At 42.9% G+C, this 21971-nt stretch overlaps 1 protein-coding gene across 1 annotated transcript in view; it reads left to right on the plus strand.

Moving 5' to 3' along the window:
* The window catches only part of grip1 (glutamate receptor interacting protein 1), a 132366-nt gene that overhangs the window by 71355 nt on the left and 39040 nt on the right, over positions 1 to 21971 (plus strand). Inside the window, exons 3-12 of the mRNA XM_056275893.1 lie at positions 1 to 4; positions 4801 to 4884; positions 5073 to 5148; positions 5266 to 5411; positions 10832 to 10979; positions 11099 to 11268; positions 14416 to 14562; positions 14870 to 15019; positions 19264 to 19450; positions 19611 to 19756. The exon at positions 1 to 4 is cut by the window's left edge and continues 132 nt beyond it. Of these exons, the coding sequence (XP_056131868.1) occupies positions 1 to 4; positions 4801 to 4884; positions 5073 to 5148; positions 5266 to 5411; positions 10832 to 10979; positions 11099 to 11268; positions 14416 to 14562; positions 14870 to 15019; positions 19264 to 19450; positions 19611 to 19756 (1258 nt within the window). The remainder of the gene's footprint in view (positions 5 to 4800; positions 4885 to 5072; positions 5149 to 5265; positions 5412 to 10831; positions 10980 to 11098; positions 11269 to 14415; positions 14563 to 14869; positions 15020 to 19263; positions 19451 to 19610; positions 19757 to 21971) is intronic.

Here is a 21971-nt window from a genome sequence, read left to right on the forward strand (position 1 = left end):
CAAGGTAACACCCCCCCCCACACACCCCCACACACCCCCCCACACACACACACAATAATGGGCAGTGTAACCAGGCCGGGTAGCTGAGCATGCCATAACAGCTGGTTATAACATTGTAATAAAGGCATGCTCCTCATCATGACTAGTCAGATGGCGGCTGGTTGAAACGAAGGTCTCAAGAAGGTCTGTTCTTTCAGGAGTGACCAGCTGAATGTGGGCGACTACATTCGCTCCGTAAACGGCATCAACCTGACCAAGTTCAGACACGATGAGATCATCAGCCTGCTGAAGAACGTGGGAGAGCGAGTTCTGTTGGAGGTGGAGTACGAACTCCCACCCGTCTGTATGTTCAACACCTTTCTATATCACTTAGAACCACTGGTCCACTTACCTGCCTCGGCACGAACGCTTCAGTTCTGCTCCCATGATAAACACTGATCATTTCATTACTTTTGGTTTTGCAAATTCACATTCAGACCAAATGTGAATTTCTGTTGTGCTTTGCTGCGTCTTCAACACATTCCCATACTAACCAATGTGACGATATGCTATAAGATATGATATGATATCAGAGGCGCAACGGGGGGGGGGGGTGGTGCAGAGGGTGCAATGCAGACAGGCGCTGCATCAGCAGGGGCACCCAAAGCACAGTGTACAGTAAACAATTTCTGGTTATAGGCCTATTTGTTTTTTAAAAGTTTAATATTTATAAATACTATTACTTAGATGAGAATTTTGGATTAGAATATATCGTTACATATCACATTTTTTAATTCTAATAATTTTTTTGCATACGGTGTTTTGGCGCCCCCGCTGATGCGGCGCCTGTGAGCATTGCACCCTCTGCACCCCCCTCGTTGCGCCCCTGGATATAGAAACATTGTTGTTCCGTTACCTACCAACATGAGAATCGCCCGTTCGAATCCCCATATTACTTCCGACTTGGTGGGGCATCTCTACAGACACAATTGGCTGTGTCTGTGGGTGGGAAGCCGGATGGGGGTATGCGCCTCCTGTGGTCGGTCGGGGCGCCTATTTTGGGGGGGGGGACTAGGGGGAATAGCGTGATCCTCCCACGTGCTACGTCCCCCTGTTAAAACTCCTCACTGTCAGGTGAAAAGAAGTGGCTGGTGACTCCACATGTATTGGTGGAGGCATGTGGTAGTCTGCAGCCCTCCGCGGATTGGCAGAGGGGGTGGAGCAAAGACTGGAACGGCTTGGAAGAGTGGGGTAATAGGCCAGGTACAATTGGGGAGAAAAGGGGAAAAAACAAACATTGTTGTAAACCTCATTAAATGTCATATTTCATGTCTTTTTCCGGCCTGATTTGTAAAAGCAGTAATTACAGTTGTTAATATGATCATGTTAGTATGAGCAGTGAATATGATCATGTTAGTATGAACAGTGAATATGATCATGTTAGTATGAGCAGTGATTATGATCATGTTAATATGAGCAGTGATTATGATCATGTTAATATGAGCAGTGAATGTGATCATGTTAATATGAGCAGTGAATATGATCATGTTAATATGAGCAGTGAATGTGATCATGTTAGTATGAACAGTGAATATGATCATGTTAGTATGAACAGTGAATATGATCATGTTAGTATGAGCAGTGATTATGATCATGTTAATATGAGCAGTGATTATGATCATGTTAATATGAGCAGTGAATGTGATCATGTTAATATGAGCAGTGAATATGATCATGTTAGTATGAGCAGTGAATGTGATCATGTTAGTATGAACAGTGAATATGATCATGTTAGTATGAGCAGTGAATATGATCATGTTAGTATGAGCAGTGAATATGATCATGTTAGTATGAGCAGTGAATATGATCATGTTAGTATGAGCAGTGATTATGATCATGTTAGTATGAGCAGTGAATATGATCATGTTAGTATGAGCAGTGATTATGATCATGTTAATATGAGCAGTGATTGTGATCATGTTAATATGAGCAGTGATTATGATCATGTTAGTATGAGCAGTGATTATGATCATGTTAATATGAGCAGTGATTATGATCATGTTAGTATGAGCAGTGAATATGATCATGTTAGTATGAGCAGTGAATATGATCATGTTAGTATGAGCAGTGAATATGATCATGTTAGTATGAGCAGTGATTATGATCATGTTAATATGAGCAGTGATTATGATCATGTTAATATGAGCAGTGAATGTGATCATGTTAATATGAGCAGTGAATATGATCATGTTAGTATGAGCAGTGAATGTGATCATGTTAATATGAACAGTGAATGTGATCATGTTAATATGAGCAGTGAATATGATCATGTTAGTATGAGCAGTGAATATGATCATGTTAGTATGAGCAGTGATTGTGATCATGTTAATATGAGCAGTGAATATGATCATGTTAATATGAGCAGGGATTATGATCATGTTAGTATGAGCAGTGAATATGATCATGTTAATATGAGCAGTGATTATGATCATGTTAATATGAGCAGTGAATATGATCATGTTAATATGAGCAGTGATTATGATCATGTTAATATGAGCAGTGAATATGATCATGTTAATATGAGCAGTGAATGTGATCATGTTAATATGAGCAGTGATTATGATCATGTTAGTATGAGCAGTGAATGTGATCATGTTAGTATGAGCAGTGATTGTGATCATGTTAGTATGAGCAGTGATTATGATCATGTTAGTATGAACAGTGAATGTGATCATGTTAATATGAGCAGTGAATATGATCATGTTAATATGAGCAGTGAATATGATCATGTTGATATGAGCAGTGATTATGATCATGTTAGTATGAGCAGTGATTATGATCATGTTAGTATGAACAGTGAATGTGATCATGTTAATATGAGCAGTGAATATGATCATGTTAATATGAGCAGTGAATATGATCATGTTGATATGAGCAGTGATTATGATCATGTTAGTATGAACAGTGAATGTGATCATGTTGATATGAGCAGTGAATATGATCATGTTAGTATTAGCAGTGATTATGATCATGTTAATATGAGCAGTGATTTTGATCATGTTAATATGAGCAGTGATTTTGATCATGTTAGTATGAGCAGTGATTATGATCATGTTAATATGAGCAGTGATTATGATCATGTTAATATGAGCAGTGAATATGATCATGTTAATATGAGCAGTGATTATGATCATGTTAGTATGAGCAGTGTATATGATCATGTTGATATGAGCAGTGAATATGATCATGTTAATATGAGCAGTGATTATGATCATGTTAGTATGAGCAGTGAATATGATCATGTTGATATGAGCAGTGAATATGATCATGTTAGTATGAGCAGTGATTATGATCATGTTAGTATGAGCAGTGAATGTGATCATGTTAGTATGAGCAGTGAATATGATCATGTTAATATGAGCAGTGATTATGATCATGTTAGTATGAGCAGTGAATATGATCATGTTAATATGAGCAGTGATTATGATCATGTTAGTATGAGCAGTGAATATGATCATGTTGATATGAGCAGTGAATATGATCATGTTAATATGAGCAGTGATTATGATCATGTTAGTATGAGCAGTGAATATGATCATGTTGATATGAGCAGTGAATATGATCATGTTAGTATGAGCAGTGATTATGATCATGTTAGTATGAGCAGTGAATGTGATCATGTTAGTATGAGCAGTGAATATGATCATGTTAGTATGAGCAGTAAATGTGATCATGTTAGTATGAGCAGTGAATATGATCATGTTAATATGAGCAGTGAATATGATCATGTTAGTATGAGCAGTGATTGTGATCATGTTAGTATGAGCAGTGATTATGATCATGTTAGTATGAGCAGTGAATGTGATCATGTTAGTATGAGCAGTGAATGTGATCATGTTAATATGAGCAGTGAATATGATCATGTTAGTATGAGCAGTGAATGTGATCATGTTAATATGAGCAGTGATTATGATCATGTTAGTATGAGCAGTGAATGTGATCATGTTAATATGAGCAGTGAATATGATCATGTTAGTATGAGCAGTGAATGTGATCATGTTAATATGAGCAGTGATTATGATCATGTTAGTATGAGCAGTGAATGTGATCATGTTAGTATGAGCAGTGAATATGATCATGTTAATATGAGCAGTGAATGTGATCATGTTAGTATGAGCAGTGAATGTGATCATGTTAATATGAGCAGTGAATGTGATCATGTTAGTATGAGCAGTGATTGTGATCATGTTAGTATGAGCAGTGAATATGATCATGTTAATATGAGCAGTGAATGTGATCATGTTTGTATGAGCAGTGAATATGATCATGTTAATATGAGCAGTGAATGTGATCATGTTAACATGAGCAGTGATTATGATCATGTTAGTATGAGCAGTGAATATGATCATGTTAGTGTGAGCAGTGAATGTGATCATGTTAGTATGAGCAGTGAATATGATCATGTTAGTATGAGCAGTGAATATGATCATGTTAGTATGAGCAGTGAATGTGATCATGTTAACATGAGCAGTGATTATGATCATGTTAGTATGAGCAGTGAATATGATCATGTTAGTGTGAGCAGTGAATGTGATCATGTTAGTATGAGCAGTGAATATGATCATGTTAGTATGAGCAGTGAATGTGATCATGTTAACATGAGCAGTGATTATGATCATGTTAGTATGAGCAGTGAATATGATCATGTTAGTATGAGCAGTGAATGTGATCATGTTAATATGAGCAGTGAATATGATAATTACTACAACGTGTTAGCACAGAGACACTTATTTCTAACGATGTTGATACCATTGATTCCAGCTGTCCAGGGGTCAGGGGTCATGTTTAAGAATGTGGAGGTGACGCTTCACAAAGACGGAAACACATTCGGCTTCGTTATCAGAGGTGAGGAGTGTGTGTGTGTGTGTGTGTGTGTGTGTGTGTGTGTGTGTGTGTGTGTGTGTGTGTGTGTGTGTGTTTGTGAGGGCATGACTTTTACATCTGTGCCCTAAAAATGAACACCAAAACTTCAATGTTTTTTCTTTGTGTGTGTGTGTGTTTACACCTGTGTGCATGCATGTGTGTGTCTTTAGGTGGGGCTCATGAAGACAGGAATAAGTCCCGTCCTATCGTCATAACAACCATCAGGCCCGGTGGGCCAGCTGACAGGTGAGAGCGCCAACAGGACTTCTAATCAAACACAGACTCGTTTAGTGGGAGTGGTGATCAATCATAGATCTATGGACCAATAATCAATAACTTGTGTGTTTCTGGTTATGCCTCCAGAGAAGGAACCCTGAAACCAGGTGATCGTTTGTTAAGTATTGATGGTATTCGTCTTCATGGCACCAGCCTGTCAGAAGCCATCAGCATCCTGAAGCAATGTGGTCAGGAGGCCACCTTCCTCATCGAGTATGACGTGTCTGTGATGGGTGAGGCTCCATAGTGTAGTAGCAATGGTTTATACGTTCCTCATCGAGTATGACGTGTCTGTTATGGGTGAGGCTCCATAGTGTAGTAGCAATGGTTTATACCTTCCTCATCGAGTATGACGTGTCTGTTATGGGTGAGGCTCCATAGTGTAGTAGCAATGGTTTATACGTTCCTTATCGAGTACGACGTGTCTGTGATGGGTGAGGCTCCATAGTGTAGTAGCAATGGTTTATACGTTCCTCATCGAGTATGACGTTACTGTTATGGGTGAAGCTCCATAGTGTAGTAGCAATAGTTTATACGTTCCTCATCGAGTACGATTTTACTGTTATGGGTGAGGCTCCATAGTGTAGTAGCAATAGTTTATACGTTCCTCATCGAGTACGACGTTACTGTTATGGGTGAAGCTCCATAGTGTAGTAGCAATAGTTTATATGTTCCTCATCGAGTACGACGTTACTGTTATGGGTGAGGCTCCATAGTGTAGTAGCAATAGTTTATACGTTCCTCATCGAGTATGACGTATCTGTGATGGGTGAGGTTTCATAGTGTAGTAGCAATAGTTTATACGTTCCTCATCGAGTACTGTTATGGTTGAGGCTCCATAGTGTAGTAGCAATAGTTTATACGTTCCTCATCGAGTATGACGTGTCTGTGATGGGTGAGGCTCCATAGTGTAGTAACAATAGTTTATACGTTCCTCATCGAGTACGACGTTACTGTTATGGGTGAGGCTCCATAGTGTAGTAGCAATGGTTTATACGTTCTTCATCGAGTATGACGTTACTGGTATGGTTGAGGCTCCATAGTGTAGTAGCAATGGTTTATACGTTCTTCATCGAGTATGATGTTACTGTTATGGTTGAGGCTCCATAGTGTAGTAGCAATAGTTTATACGTTCCTCATCGAGTATGACATTACTGTTATGGGTGAAGCTCCATAGTGTAGTAGCAATAGTTTATTCGTTCCTCATGGAGTATGACATTGCTGTTATGGGTGAAGCTCCATAGTGTAGTAGCAATAGTTTATTCGTTCCTCATGGAGTACGACGTTACTGTTATGGGTGAGGCTCCATAGTGTAGTAGCAATAGTTTATACGTTCCTCATCGAGTATGACGTTACTGTTATGGGTGAGGCTCCATACTGTAGTAGCAATAGTTTATTCGTTCCTCATCGAGTATGACATCTCTGTGATAGGTGAGGTTTCATAGTGTAGTAGCAATAGTTTATAGCTGTACAAAAGTAAAACACAATTCTTTGTATTCTATTGTCATGTATTTAATGTCCCTTCCGAAATGGCCTGTGTTGAACAGTGAAAAAAATAATATAAAAAATAACATAAATATGCATACTATTATAACTATTTTCTTACTTACATACTTTCTTTTTTATCAATATATTTTATTGATTTTTCAATAATAATTACAAAAACATGTGCATTACAACAATACCGTCTGGGAACAAAAGCAAAGAGGAAATTACAATTACAGCTCTTTGATGAATTCATGTATAGCCTTCCTACTCCTTGGATGTGTCGGATCCGGACCCGATGACCGGTCTTTAGTCGGATTTAATGTACAATTAAAGTCCCCAGTGATTATGTTATTACTAGACAATGTTGAAAAGGTTAAAAACAAGTTATTAAAGAATTTGGGGTCGTCATCATTGGGGGCATATACATTGATTAAATGCAGACTTTCTGATAGGAGTCTACCCTGTACTATTAAGTATCCTCCAGCTTTATCCTCAATTACATGTTGCGTGTGGAACGGTATTGATTTATGTATGAGAGCCATAACTCCTCGTGCATGTGTAGAGAAAGAAGCTGAAAACACTTGCCCCTGCCATCTTTTCCTAATCTTAGAATTATCTTGTACCAGTAGATGTGTTTCTTGTAGAAACACAATCTTTGAATGCATATGTTTCAACCTATGTACCACCCGTTTAACCTTTTTTAGTTTCTGTAAACCTCTGCAATTCCAGGATGTAGATTTAAGCCTGACCTCATTTAACATAGTAATTAACACACATATTAATTCCCATATAGGAAAAGAGTAGAATTTTACACTTGAGAAACAAACCTAAAAACATGAACAACGCTAACCTTGAACTCTGCGTTATATATATCCCCATAACCCACAGCGCAAATATACAGCCCCCCCCCCTCCTCCCTTTACTTGCAACTTGTCGGTACAGCTGTTGACAACTCCACACAACCGCCAGGATTGTCCTGCTATACTATTCCCACCACTCCTCCACTTAAAATCCGCTGCCATTAATCAAACATAAAATTAACTCACGAATGATTATATTAAACCAAATCAGTAGTAGCCCACCATGTCAAGACTCCGGAACTGCAAGCGATTCAACTTTTCTGCACTTGTTTTAGGATTACCTCGCGTAGGCTATGGTCTCCCTGAGAAACAGGCACGCGCCAGCTCAGCTCCATCGCCTATAGTCCCGTAGTCAATACAAGAAATCCAGGCCAAACCGACACGAGCAATAATAGTCTTAAATCACTCTGAAGACCTATATTCACGTAGCCTATGATGTCCTCGTCCTGTTGTTGCCTTCGTGTCAGTCTCAGTGGCCTACAAGGGACGGGACAAAAGACAGGACAGTCCCGTGCAGGATAGAGTCCACGTCTCTTGTCGTCATAGTAGACAGTTTAGAAAAATAAATTATAAAAATGGGCACTCTGTAGGATAAGTCCAATACGCCCAGGCAATAAACATAAAAATAATAACTCAGGAGTCTTCTCTGGGAGCTGTCTCTGCAGTTAGCCTAAATCTCTCATTGCTTTTGTAAGAGCTGATTTAGAGAGAGAAAGTAAAAAGAAAAACAAATATCAGCGTCAGTGCATTTAATGTGTAGGCTAAATAGCCTAGTTTTTATTCAGTACCCTCCGCGCTTCACTTGATCCCCTCAGTGAGCTTCTCCACGTCGCTGGGGCTACCAAACGTGCGTGTCTGGCCCCCGTGTGTTACCAGTAGTCGGGCAGGGAACAACAAGCCATACTGAGTCCCCATGACTCGAAGCTTCTGTCGCACGGTGTCGAACATGTTGTGTGGTTTGTGCACTCCGGCGGACAGGTCTGGGTAGAACCTCACGGGCTGATCCTTAAATAGGACTCGTTTCTTTGCCCTCGCTGCGTTCATCACAAGCGTCTTTTCCCTGTAGTTCTGGAATAGCATTATGACCGGTCTTGGTGGCGCATTCGTGTCCTTTCTCAATCCGATTCGGTGTGCTCTTTCCAGGGTCCGCTTAGTGTTCTCCATGCCCAGCGCTTCTGGTATCCATTTTTCGAGAAATGCGCATGCATCCGTCCCTTCTACCTTCTCTGGCAGACCGATTAGATTCAGGTTCAATCTTCTTGATCTAGACTCGAGGTCGTCCACTTTACCAGCCAAATCCTTATTTTTAGCCTCCAGTGACTTAACTTTAGCTAGCAAGGATGCTACATCATCTGCCGCGGTAGATATATGTACGTACTTCAGCCTGGGTCATACGTTCTGTACAACCACTTGTTTCTTTACGCATGCCCTCGATAGCGGCTGTTAAGCCATCAAATCTTGCAGATATTTCAGCTTTCATATTCTTGATAGCTGATAGGATTGTTTCAGGTTTAGCACTTGTCTCGTCCTCTTGTGACGTAGGCCAACGAGTTTCGGCGTCGTCTTCGTGCTCTGCCGTTTAGCCTGACATTTCCATATTTTTTTCCACTTGTACAACCGACGGGTGTCCAGACTTCAGTTTTTTTTTTGTAGGCATCGATGTATCAGCACTTTATCTGACTAGCGATTTGTTGTTTATAAGCAGGAATGTGAGTTTTAATCAGGATTTTAGAGATTTTTCTGTGGAGCCGAGGGGAGCACTTCTGCCTAGCACGCCACCATAACCGGAAGTCCCATACTTATTTTCTTACTTATTTATTAAATTTATGTAAGAATCAAAGCAGAAATGTGTAAACATTCATTCAGAATTTCGTTTATTAAACAGCAAAAACTTCCAAATCATGGGTTTACATTTATAAATCTGAGTGTTCCAAATATAAAGACATGACATGACAGGACAGGACATGGCAGGACATGACATAACATGACATAACATGACAGGACATGGCATGACATGTCATAACATGGCACGACATGACATAACACGACATAACATGACATGGCATGGCATGCTGACACGTTCTCAGCTGCGCCTTTGACGCATTGGTCTCTGCAGGTTCTGCACTGTTGTCCCATCGCCAATTTCAGTGCAAAACAGCGGCAGCGCCTCCAGCGACAGTTGTTTTTTTTTTTTTTTCTGATTTTCCCCTTTTTTCTCCCAATTTAGTGGCCAATTGATCCCTATTTTAATTCAAACACCCACCCTCGTATTGCATGCGTTCGCCAACTGCATCTCTCCGGCCGGCAGTCTCGAAGGAAAGCGCCTCCCCACTTTCGTGACAAGGCGAATCCAAGCCGAACCACTGTTTTTCCGTCACACACAGAGACGCATTTACATGACGAACACAAGCCGACTCCGCCCCCCTCCCGAAGACAGCGTTGCCAATGATTGCTGCTTCATCGAGTCCGGCCATAGTCGGATCTGACGAGACCGGGGCGCGAACCCCAGTCCCCAGTGGGCCTCCAGCGACAGTTGTGAAAAAGCACCACGGTTTCGTCGCTGCTTCTGTCCTGTGTGACGTCACACTGCAGGCGGATGGATCGGCCTGTCATAGAGTAATTAAATAGGCCTCTAAAGTGATGTTCTGATTTCACCTCAATGTAAATAGTTCAGGACTATGTTCGTACCTGGCTTAGCATCTTGCTCCTCTCCGCCGCCCTCTTCCTTGCTACGTCATGGTGGTACCGCTAATTTATATCACACCTGTTTCGACAGATGGGAACAGAATAATTAAGAGGAGAGATCAGTATTTATTGGGATACAAAAAATGAAATTAAGCTTTTTAGCGAGCCACATTTCATCTATCGGAGAAACGACAGATTTGTCAGAGGACGACACAACAACCACACCGTACCTGTCATAATGTCTTTTAAAAAGATAATAAGTTGTGTTAACACAGAGAGACTGCAGCACGGGTCCTCTATACTGAGCAAACTCATCATGTTGTAAGTAGGGACTGACTCGCAGACAGGATCCCAACGTCCCGTTCATTTTTCCAGCCATGAAAATTGTATGGATGTATGTAAATGCACATGGATGCTAGGACAAGAATTAATGCGATCACTTCATAGGTGTGTATTATCACCCCAGCCAGCCGGTATTGTGCGCTCATGTCTTTCTCATGTTCTCATGTCCTCATGTCTCATGTCTAATGCCCTCATGTCCAATATGCTCATGTCCTCATGTCTCATGTCCTCATGTCTCATGTCTAGTGTCCTCATGTCTCATGTCTTGCTCTCCTCAGACTCGGTGGCCTCGGCATCTGGGCCGCTGCTGGTGGAAGTTGCTAAAACAGCCGGCTCCAGTCTGGGCGTGGCATTATCCACCTCCATATTCTGCAACAAACAGGTCATCGTTATCGACAAGGTAAAGCCTGCCAGCATCGCAGACAGGTAAGGCCCCCGAACCCTGACCTTTAACCCCAACCCCAAATAACCTGCCCGATGTGTGGTGTACAGATTAATCTTCGTCTGTGTGTGTGTGTGTGTGTGTGTGTGTATGTTTGTTGTAGGTGCGGTGCGCTCCATGCTGGTGACCACATCCTATCTGTTGATGGGACGTCGATGGAGTTTTGTTCTCTGGCTGAAGCCACTCAGCTGCTGGCTGCTGCCTGTCAACATGTCCGGATGGAAATTCTACCACACCACCAAACGAGACTGGCCCTACAGGGACCTGAACAAGGTACACACACACACACACACACACACACACACACTTAAGCACAACCACACAGCCAGAGGGACAAGGTGAAGTGTGTGGTGTGTTGGGGTATTGATGTGGTTCTGGTAAAACTGAGCCGTGTACTGGTCTACTGATTCTCCATCTTGATAGAAAGGATATCGACAGAATATGTAGTTGTACTGGAGTGGATGGAGACAGACAGCAGAGGACTCTGGTGGATGATTGATGTCATGAACTGCTCTGCATTTATTTACCTCGCCTGCTCTTTCCAACACTGCTAACCTTGTGAGAAATGTGCAGATGACTCCACATCATGAGACCTGTTGAGAACAACCAGTCTTCTGACTGTAGATGACATCGTGAGACCTGTTGAGAACAACCAGTCTTCTGGCTGTATATGGCAACATGAGAACAACCGGTCTTCTGGCTGTATATGACAACATGAGACCTGATGAGAACAACCAGTCTTCTGACTGTAGATGACATCATGAGACCTGTTGAGAACAACCAGTCTTCTGACTGTAGATGACATCGTGAGACCTGTTGAGAACAACCGGTCTTCTGGCTGTATATGACAACATGAGAACAACCGGTCTTCTGGCTGTATATGACAACATGAGACCTGATGAGAACAACCAGTCTTCTGACTGTAGATGACATCGTGAGACCTGTTGAGAACAACCAGTCTTCTGACTGTAGATGACATCATGAGACCTGATGAGAACAACCAGTCTTCTCACTGTAGATGACATCATGAGACCTGTTGAGAACAACCAGTCTTCTGACTGTAGATGACATCGTGAGACCTGTTGAGAACAACCGGTCTTCTGGCTGTATATGACAACATGAGAACAACCAGTCTTCTGACTGTAGATGACATCGTGAGACCTGTTGAGAACAACCGGTCTTCTGGCTGTATATGACAACATGAGAACAACCGGTCTTCTGGCTGTATATGACAACATGAGACCTGATGAGAACAACCAGTCTTCTGACTGTAGATGACATCATAAGACCTGATGAGAACAACCAGTCTTCTGACTGTAGATGACATCGTGAGACCTGTCGAGAACAACCGGTCTTCTGGCTGTAGATGACATCATGAGACCTGTTGAGAACAACCAGTCTTCTGACTGTAGATGACATCGTGAGACCTGTTGAGAACAACCGGTCTTCTGTCTGTATATGACAACATGAGAACAACCAGTCTTCTGACTGTAGATGACATCGTGAGACCTGTTGAGAACAACCGGTCTTCTGGCTGTATATGACAACATGAGAACAACCGGTCTTCTGGCTGTATATGACAACATGAGACCTGATGAGAACAACCAGTCTTCTGACTGTAGATGACATCATAAGACCTGATGAGAACAACCAGTCTTCTGACTGTAGATGACATCGTGAGACCTGTCGAGAACAACCGGTCTTCTGGCTGTAGATGACATCATGAGACCTGTTGAGAACAACCAGTCTTCTGACTGTAGATGACACCGTGAGACCTGTTGAGAACAACCGGTCTTCTGTCTGTATATGACAACATGAGAACAACCAGTCTTCTGACTGTAGATGACATCGTGAGACCTGTTGAGAACAACCGGTCTTCTGGCTGTATATGACATCATGAGACCTGTTGAGAACAACCAGTCTTCTGACTGTAGATGACCTCGTGAGACCTGTTGAGAACAACCAGTCTTCTGACTGTAGATGACACCATGAGACTTGTTGAGAACAACCAGTCTTCTGGCTGTAGATGACATCGTGAGACCTGTTGAGAACAACCAGTCTTCTGACTGTAGATGACATCGTGAGACCTGTTGAGAACAACCAGTCTTCTGACTGTAGATGACATCGTGAGACCTGTTGAGAACAACCAGTCTTCTGACTGTAGAGGACATCGTGAGTCCTGTTGAGAACAACCAGTCTTCTGACTGTATATGACAACATGAGACGTGTTGAGAACAACCGGTATTCTGACTGTAGATGACATCATTAGACCTGTTGAGAACAACCGGTCTTCTGACTGTAGATGACATCATGAGACCTGTTGAGAACAACCAGTCTTCTGACTGTAGATGACATCATGAGACCTGTTGAGAACAACCAGTCTTCTGACTGTAGATGACATCATGAGACCTGTTGAGAACAACCAGTCTTCTGACTGTAGATGACATCATGAGACCTGTTGAGAACAACCAGTCTTCTGACTGTAGATGACATCATGAGACCTGTTGAGAACAACCAGTCTTCTGACTGTAGATGACATCGTGAGACCTGTTGAGAACAACCAGTCTTCTGACTGTAGATGACACCATGAGACCTGTTGAGAACAACCAGTCTTCTGACTGTAGATGACACCGTGAGACCTGTTGAGAACAACCAGTCTTCTGACTGTAGATGACATCATGAGACCTGTTGAGAACAACCAGTCTTCTGACTGTAGATGACACCGTGAGACCTGTTGAGAACAACCAGTCTTCTGACTGTAGATGACACCGTGAGACCTGTTGAGAACAACCAGTCTTCTGACTGTAGATGACATCGTGAGACCTGTTGAGAACAACCAGTCTTCTGACTGTAGATGACATCATGAGACCTGTTGAGAACAACCAGTCTTCTGACTGTAGATGACATCATGAGACCTGTTGAGAACAACAGCTGTTTTCAGAAAAAAAACACAAACACCGTCATTTTCTTTGTCAACCGTCCGTCTCCTGCTACTTACAGTATTGATATTACAGTAATGATAATAATAATAAATCAATCTTATATTGCGCTTTTCTAACACTCAAAGTGGCTTTACAATAAACGGAGTGAAACAAGACAACAGATAAACATAACACAGACATACAGGGGTGGATGGGAAGGGGGGCTACGAGAGTAGTAACTCTAGTAGTATTACAGTAGTAATTACAGTAGTAATATCAGTCGGTTTAGTTCCAGGACTGGATTCTCAAACAGCAGCAAGTTGACCTTTAACCTTCAACCTCTCCTCTTGTGTGAACCCGATCTATTATGTGTGTATATGTGTGTATGTGTGTGTTTGTGTGCGTGTGTGTGTGTGTTTGTGCATGCATGCGTGCGAGTGTTTGTGTGTGTCTGTGTGTGTGTGTGTGTGTGTCTGTGTGTGTGTGTGTGTGTGTCTAGTTAAGGTCCAGCGCAGCACACGCCCCCTCCCATGGGAAAGTGGGGGTTCATCCTCCCCTCCCCTCCCCCCATATCAGCACTACAACACCTACCACCCTGACCACTCGTCCTCCAGATCCCTCGCTCGCAACAAGACCACCAACCCTCGTATGTCCTCCTCCTCTCCTGCTTTCCTTGTGTTTTCTGTCTGTGGCTTTTTACTGAGTCTCTCTCGTCTGTCTCCGTCTCTGTCTTGCTCTCTCTCTCTCTGTCTCTCTCAACTCAATTCAATCTCTTTCAATTGAATTGAGTCTCTCTTGTCTGTCTCTCTGTCTTGCTCTGTCTCTCTCTTGTCTGTCTCTGTCTCTGTCTCTCTGTCTTGCTCTGTCTCTCTCTTGTCTGTCTCTGTCTCTCTTTGTCTGTCTCTCTGTCGCTCTCTCTCTGTTTCTGTTTCTCTCTCTCTGTCTCTCTCTAGCTCTGGGTCAGTCTTTCTCTCCAGGCTCCATGTCGGCGTATAGTCTCTCATCCCTCAACATGAGCACCCTGCCCAGGAATATGTATCCCACAAGCCCCCGCGGTACACTGATGAGGAGGAAGATGAAGAAAAAGGACTTCAAGAGTTCCTGTGGGTGTCACCTTTGACCCGTAGATATATCCAGGATTTTTTTTATCCAATTTATCAAATCAGTTCAAATCATGGTCATAACTGCTACTGTGCTCTAGAACATGTTCTAGATGTACATCTAGAACATGTTGTAGGTGTGGATCTAGTACATGTTCTAGATCTAGAACATGTTGTAGGTGTGGATCTAGTACATATTCTAGATGTAGATCTATTCAATTGAGTTCAGTTTATTGTCATTTAAACAATGTGCAGGCACATGTTGAAAATGAAATGAGGGCTGTGGCTTCACCAAACAGTGCAAGACAGACACACATAAACACACAGCAAACACAGTAGAAGATATACACACATGAAGACCAAACACAGTAGAAGATATACACACACATGAAGACCAAACACAGTAGAAGATATACACACACATGAAGACCAAACACAGTAGAAGATATACACACATGAAGACCAAACACAGTAGAAGATATACACACATGAAGACCAAACACAGTAGAAGATATACACACATGAAGACCAAACACAGTAGAAGATATACACACATGAAGACCAAACACAGTAGAAGATATACACACATGAAGACCAAACACAGTAGAAGATATACACACATGAAGACCAAACACAGTAGAAGATATACACACATGAAGACCAAACACAGTAGAAGATATACACACATGAAGACCAAACACAGTAGAAGATATACACACATGAAGACCAAACACAGTAGAAGATATACACACATGAAGACCAAACACAGTAGAAGATATACACACACATGAAGGCCAAACACAGTAGAAGATATACACCCATGAAGACCAAACACAGTAGAAGATATACACACATGAAGACCAAACACAGTAGAAGATATACACACATGAAGACCAAACACAGTAGAAGATATACACACATGAAGACCAAACACAGTAGAAGATATACACACGTGAAGACCAAACACAGTAGAAGATATACACACACATGAAGGCCAAACACAGTAGAAGATATACACACGTGAAGACCAATAACACAGTAGAAGATATACACACGTGAAGACCAAACACAGTAGAAGATATACACACATGAAGACCAAACACAGTAGAAGATATACACACATGAAGACCAAACACAGTAGAAGATATACACACACATGAAGGCCAAACACAGTAGAAGATATACACACGTGAAGACCAAACACAGTAGAAGATATACACACGTGAAGACCAAACACAGTAGAAGATATACACACATGAAGGCCAAACACAGTAGAAGATATACACACATGAAGACCAAACACAGTAGAAGATATACACACGTGAAGACCAAACACAGTAGAAGATATACACACATGAAGACCAAACACAGTAGAAGATATACACACACATGAAGGCCAAACACAGTAGAAGATATACACACACATGAAGACCAAACACAGTAGAAGATATACACACACATGAAGACCAAACACAGTAGAAGATATACACACACATGAAGACCAAACACAGTAGAAGATATACACACATGAAGACCAAACACAGTAGAAGATATACACACACATGAAGGCCAAACACAGTAGAAGATATACACACATGAAGACCAAACACAGTAGAAGATATACACACATGAAGACCAAACACAGTAGAAGATATACACACATGAAGACCAAACACAGTAGAAGATACACACACATGAAGGCCAAACACAGTAGAAGATATACACACATGAAGACCAAACACAGTAGAAGATATACACACATGAAGACCAAACACAGTAGAAGATATACACACACATGAAGACCAAACACAGTAGAAGATATACACACGTGAAGACCAAACACAGTAGAAGATATACACACACATGAAGGCCAAACACAGTAGAAGATATACACACGTGAAGACCAATAACACAGTAGAAGATATACACACATGAAGACCAAACACAGTAGAAGATATACACACGTGAAGACCAAACACAGTAGAAGATATACACACATGAAGGCCAAACACAGTAGAAGATATACACACACATGAAGGCCAAACACAGTAGAAGATATACACACGTGAAGACCAAACACAGTAGAAGATATACACACACGTGAAGGCCAAACACAGTAGAAGATATACACACGTGAAGACCAAACACAGTAGAAGATATACACACATGAAGGCCAAACACAGTAGAAGATATACACACATGAAGACCAAACACAGTAGAAGATATACACACGTGAAGACCAAACACAGTAGAAGATATACACACATGAAGACCAAACACAGTAGAAGATATACACACACATGAAGGCCAAACACAGTAGAAGATATACACACATGAAGACCAAACACAGTAGAAGATATACACACACATGAAGACCAAACACAGTAGAAGATATACACACATGAAGACCAAACACAGTAGAAGATATACACACACATGAAGGCCAAACACAGTAGAAGATATACACACGTGAAGACCAATAACACAGTAGAAGATATACACACGTGAAGACCAAACACAGTAGAAGATATACACACATGAAGACCAAACACAGTAGAAGATATACACACATGAAGACCAAACACAGTAGAAGATATACACACATGAAGACCAAACACAGTAGAAGATATACACACATGAAGACCAAACACAGTAGAAGATATACACACATGAAGACCAAACACAGTAGAAGATATACACACATGAAGACCAAACACAGTAGAAGATATACACACACATGAAGACCAAACACAGTAGAAGATATACACCCATGAAGACCAAACACAGTATAAGATATACACACATGAAGACCAAACACAGTAGAAGATATACACACATGAAGACCAAACACAGTAGAAGATATACACACACATGAAGGCCAAACACAGTAGAAGATATATACACACATGAAGACCACACACAGTAGAAGATATACACACATGAAGGCCAAACACAGTAGAAGATATACACACATGAAGACCAAAAGCTACAATAAGTTAAAAGAGAGCTGGAGTACAAAATAAAATATCTACAGACATTCAGTGGGTAGCCAGGTTCAGGTGGGCAACAGCTTGGGGAAAGAAGCTGTTTTTGAGCCTGGTAGTGCGGGCTCTGAGGCTCCTGTAGCGCCTCCCAGAGCACAGGGGGGAGAACAGTCCATGGTTGGGGTGGGTGGGATCTCTGCTGATGCTCAGACCCCTTCGAAGGCAGCGTTTGTGATAAATGTCTTGTATGGCTGGGAGCTGGGTACCGGTGATCTGCTGGGCCACCTTGACGACCCGCTGCAGAGCTTTCTGGTCTACTGAGGTACAGTTGCCGTACCACACTGAGATGCAGATGGTCAGGATGCTCTCTATGGTGCAGTGGTAGAAGTTGGTGAGAATTTTGGGGGGTAGACGGGCGCTCCTCAGCCTCCTCGGGATATGCAGGTGTTGTTGGGCCTTTTTCACAAGGGCCTGGGTGTTTAATGTCCAGGAGAGTTCCTCGCTGATGTGGAATCCAAGGAATTTAAAGCTGGAAACACGCTCCACTTCCACCCCATTGATGTGTATGGGGGAGTGGCTGCAGCTTCTAGACCTCCTGAAGTCCACAATCAGCTCCTTTGTCTTCTGCACATTGAGGACAAGATTGTTGGTAGTACACCATGATGTGAGGTGCTGAATCTGGTCTCTGTAGGCCATCTCGTCATTATTGGTGATACGGCCAATGACTGTGGAGTCATCTGCAAACTTAACTATAACATTTGAAGGGTGAGTTGGCAGGCAGTCGTGGGTAAAGAGGGAGAAAAGGAGGGGGCTCAGAACACAGCCTTGAGGGGCACCTGTGCTGAGGGTCAGGGTGGAGGAGGTGTGGTCACCTAACCTAACAGACTGAGGTCTGTTGGTCAGGAAGTCCAGGATCCAGTTACAGAGGGAGGGGTTGAGGCCAAGGGAGAGGAGTTTGGTGGTTAGTTTGGCGGGGATGATAGTGTTGAAGGCAGAGCTGTAATCTATAAACAGCATCCGGATGTATGTGTTGTTAAGTTCAAGGTGGGTCAGAGCAACGTGCAGGGCAGTGGTAATGGCATCCTCAGTAGACCTTTTGGGACGGTAGGCGAACTGATGTGGGTCGAATGTGGGGGGGATAATGTTTTTGATGTGAGCCAGAACCAGTCTCTGAAAGCACTTCATATGGGGGTGGGTGTTATGAAATGCTTTGAGAGACTGGTACATGTTCTAGATGTAGATCTAGCTGTGTGTGTGTCCCAGTGTCCCTGGCGTCCAGTACCGTGGGTCTTGCTGGTCAGGTTGTTCATACGGAGACCACTGAGGTCACCCTGCTGAGCGATGGCATCATGGGTTTCGGTATTCAGCTGCAAGGTGGCGTGTTTGCGACCGAGACGCTCTCCTCACCCCCACTCATCGCCTACATGGATCCCGACAGCCCTGCTGAGAGGTACACACACACACACACACACACACACATGCGCACATGCACACACAGACAGACACACACACACACACACACACAGTAAATGAGTTTATCCGATATTATCAATATTCTTTACTTGTGTTGCTTTTACTTTGTGTGTGTGTGTGTGTGTGTGTGTGTGTAGGTGTGGTATATTACAGATTGGAGACAGGATATTGTCTATAAATGGAGTTCCTACTGAAGACTCTACTCTGGAAGAAACCAATCAGCTTCTTCGAGACTCTTCTATCACCGCCCAGCTCATCCTGGAGATTGAGTTTGATGTGGCAGGTACACACACACACACACGCACACGCACACGCACACACACACACACACACACACACACACACACACACACACACACACACACACATACACACAAAAACCTTACAGTGTATTGTCGGCAGTCACTCGGGGTCGCGTGTGACTGTCCTCCTTCTAGGTCCTTGTGGGTCTTCAGGTGGGCGTAGAGGCCGATCCTGGAGCCACATGTTTTGGGGCAATGTGGGCAAGGGTGTGAAGAAGTGGTTGAGGATGTGGTTTGGGCCTCTCTGATAGCTCGCTCCTTCCTGAGTCTGTGCTTGTTTTCAGCAGCACAGTGGAGGTCATGGTTGTAGCACCCAGCACCCTGACGGACAGCCGGTCTCCAGGCCTCCCTGTTTCTGCTGCTTGTTCCCGGGTGTTAAGCTCGACGCCAAACATTTGATGTGGGCCTTGATGTTGTCTTTATATCACTTCTTTTGTCCTGCTGGGGCATGGCGTCCTGTCACGACCCGAGAGTGAAGGACTTGTTCCAGCAGGCGAGAGTCCGACATGTGGTGGACACGGCCAGTCCATCTCAGCTGATGTTGTGTGATGGTGGCAGTTATAGTAGGCATGTTGACCTCCCTGAGGACATTGAAGTTGGTGTGAGTACTCTAGGTGACATATTGTCATGCAGTAGACGTAGTACTCTGATATATCACAGAAAGGTGAATCAGTTCATCTGGACACAACATTTAGTGTGAGAAATGTTTCATCCCTCATCCAAGTGGCTTCATCAGTCTCAACTGACTGCAGGTGTCCCCACCCTTATAAACAATACAGTGACTGCAGGTGTCCCCACCCTTATAAACAATACAGTGACTGCAGGTACCCCACCTTTATAAACAATACAGTGACTGCAGGTACCCCCACCCTTATAAACAATACAGTGACACACCGACCCAAACTAATGACCAGTTTCATATGCAAATATGGTGTGACCATTAACCAGAGTTATAATGGCTGTACTCTTAGCCAGCCCCCCTGTTCAGGGATGGTCATTCCCTCTTCACATAGATGCCTCTTTGACTCCCCCGTTCATTCAAACTAGCGTTCCTCCCTATCAAGGATGTGCACATCCTCATCCTTGAAAGAGTGGCCACTGGCCTGTAGATGGTGTAGACTGTGTATAGATGGTGTAGACTGTGGAGTCCTGTCCTGATGTGTTAGCTCTTTTGTGTTGTGCCATTCTGTTGGCCAGCGTCTGTTTAGCGTCCCTGATGTACAAGTCTTGCCTTGTTGTACCTGCCTTGTTGTGGCGGAGAGGCTTGCGTGTCCTTATGATCCTGGGAGCTGTGCCAGCAGGGGACTAGTGCCCCTGGTAGGTGCAACCCAGCTGGACAGGTCTCCAAGGGAGGGGCCAGACTAAAGGGTACACACACCAAGTCCTGGTAAGCAGGGGACAGATGATGTCAGAGGGCGGCAGAAGTGGTTTTGGTAACGGCTTTTGTCATCACAGCTGTGGGCAGAAGATTCCAATGGAAAAATGGCCAGGGCCTCCGCACAGTAGGTACACTGCCACTCCAGAAAGCAATGGGAAACTACTGGTTTATTCTTTGCCCAAAACTCACCCATGTCATGGTCAAAAATAAGAAAAACAACAGATATTCTGAGTTGATTGAGACCCCCAGGGTCAACCAGGCTTTTTCAGCTGGGGAGGGGATCTCCCAGAGAGGAGCGAATACAAGTAATGATGAAGTAGAGCCAAACCGAGCTGAGAGCTCTACATCTGGCCCCTGTAAGAACTCATCTCAAGAGAGAGGACCCTTTCGTTGGAAACACAAAATTTTAAACGTAGAAATATGGAATGTTAGGACTTTATTGGACTCTGGAAAATTGTACCTGCTCTTGAAGGAATTAGAACACGTGAAAATGAACTATCAGAGATCAGATGGAGTGGCAGTGGCCATTTTGAATCAAATGAACACTGCATCATATACAGTGGAAATGACAAGGGCGGATGTAATGGAGCGGCAATCATTTTAGATCCTAAGACTAAGAAAAGCCTAATATGCTATGATCCAATAACTGATCGTATCCTTATGGTAAAGCTTGACACAAGACCAACAAAAACAACACTTATTCAAGTCTACGCACCAACCTCTCAGAGCACAGAAGGCCAACTATGGTCTTCTTAACCAACTATGTGTGAAAGACAAAGAAAAGAACACTATAAATGAAAATGAAAAAGTCATGAACG

Source organism: Lampris incognitus, chromosome 3 (genome assembly GCF_029633865.1).
Source record: "Lampris incognitus isolate fLamInc1 chromosome 3, fLamInc1.hap2, whole genome shotgun sequence".
Classification (NCBI taxonomy): domain Eukaryota; kingdom Metazoa; phylum Chordata; class Actinopteri; order Lampriformes; family Lampridae; genus Lampris; species Lampris incognitus.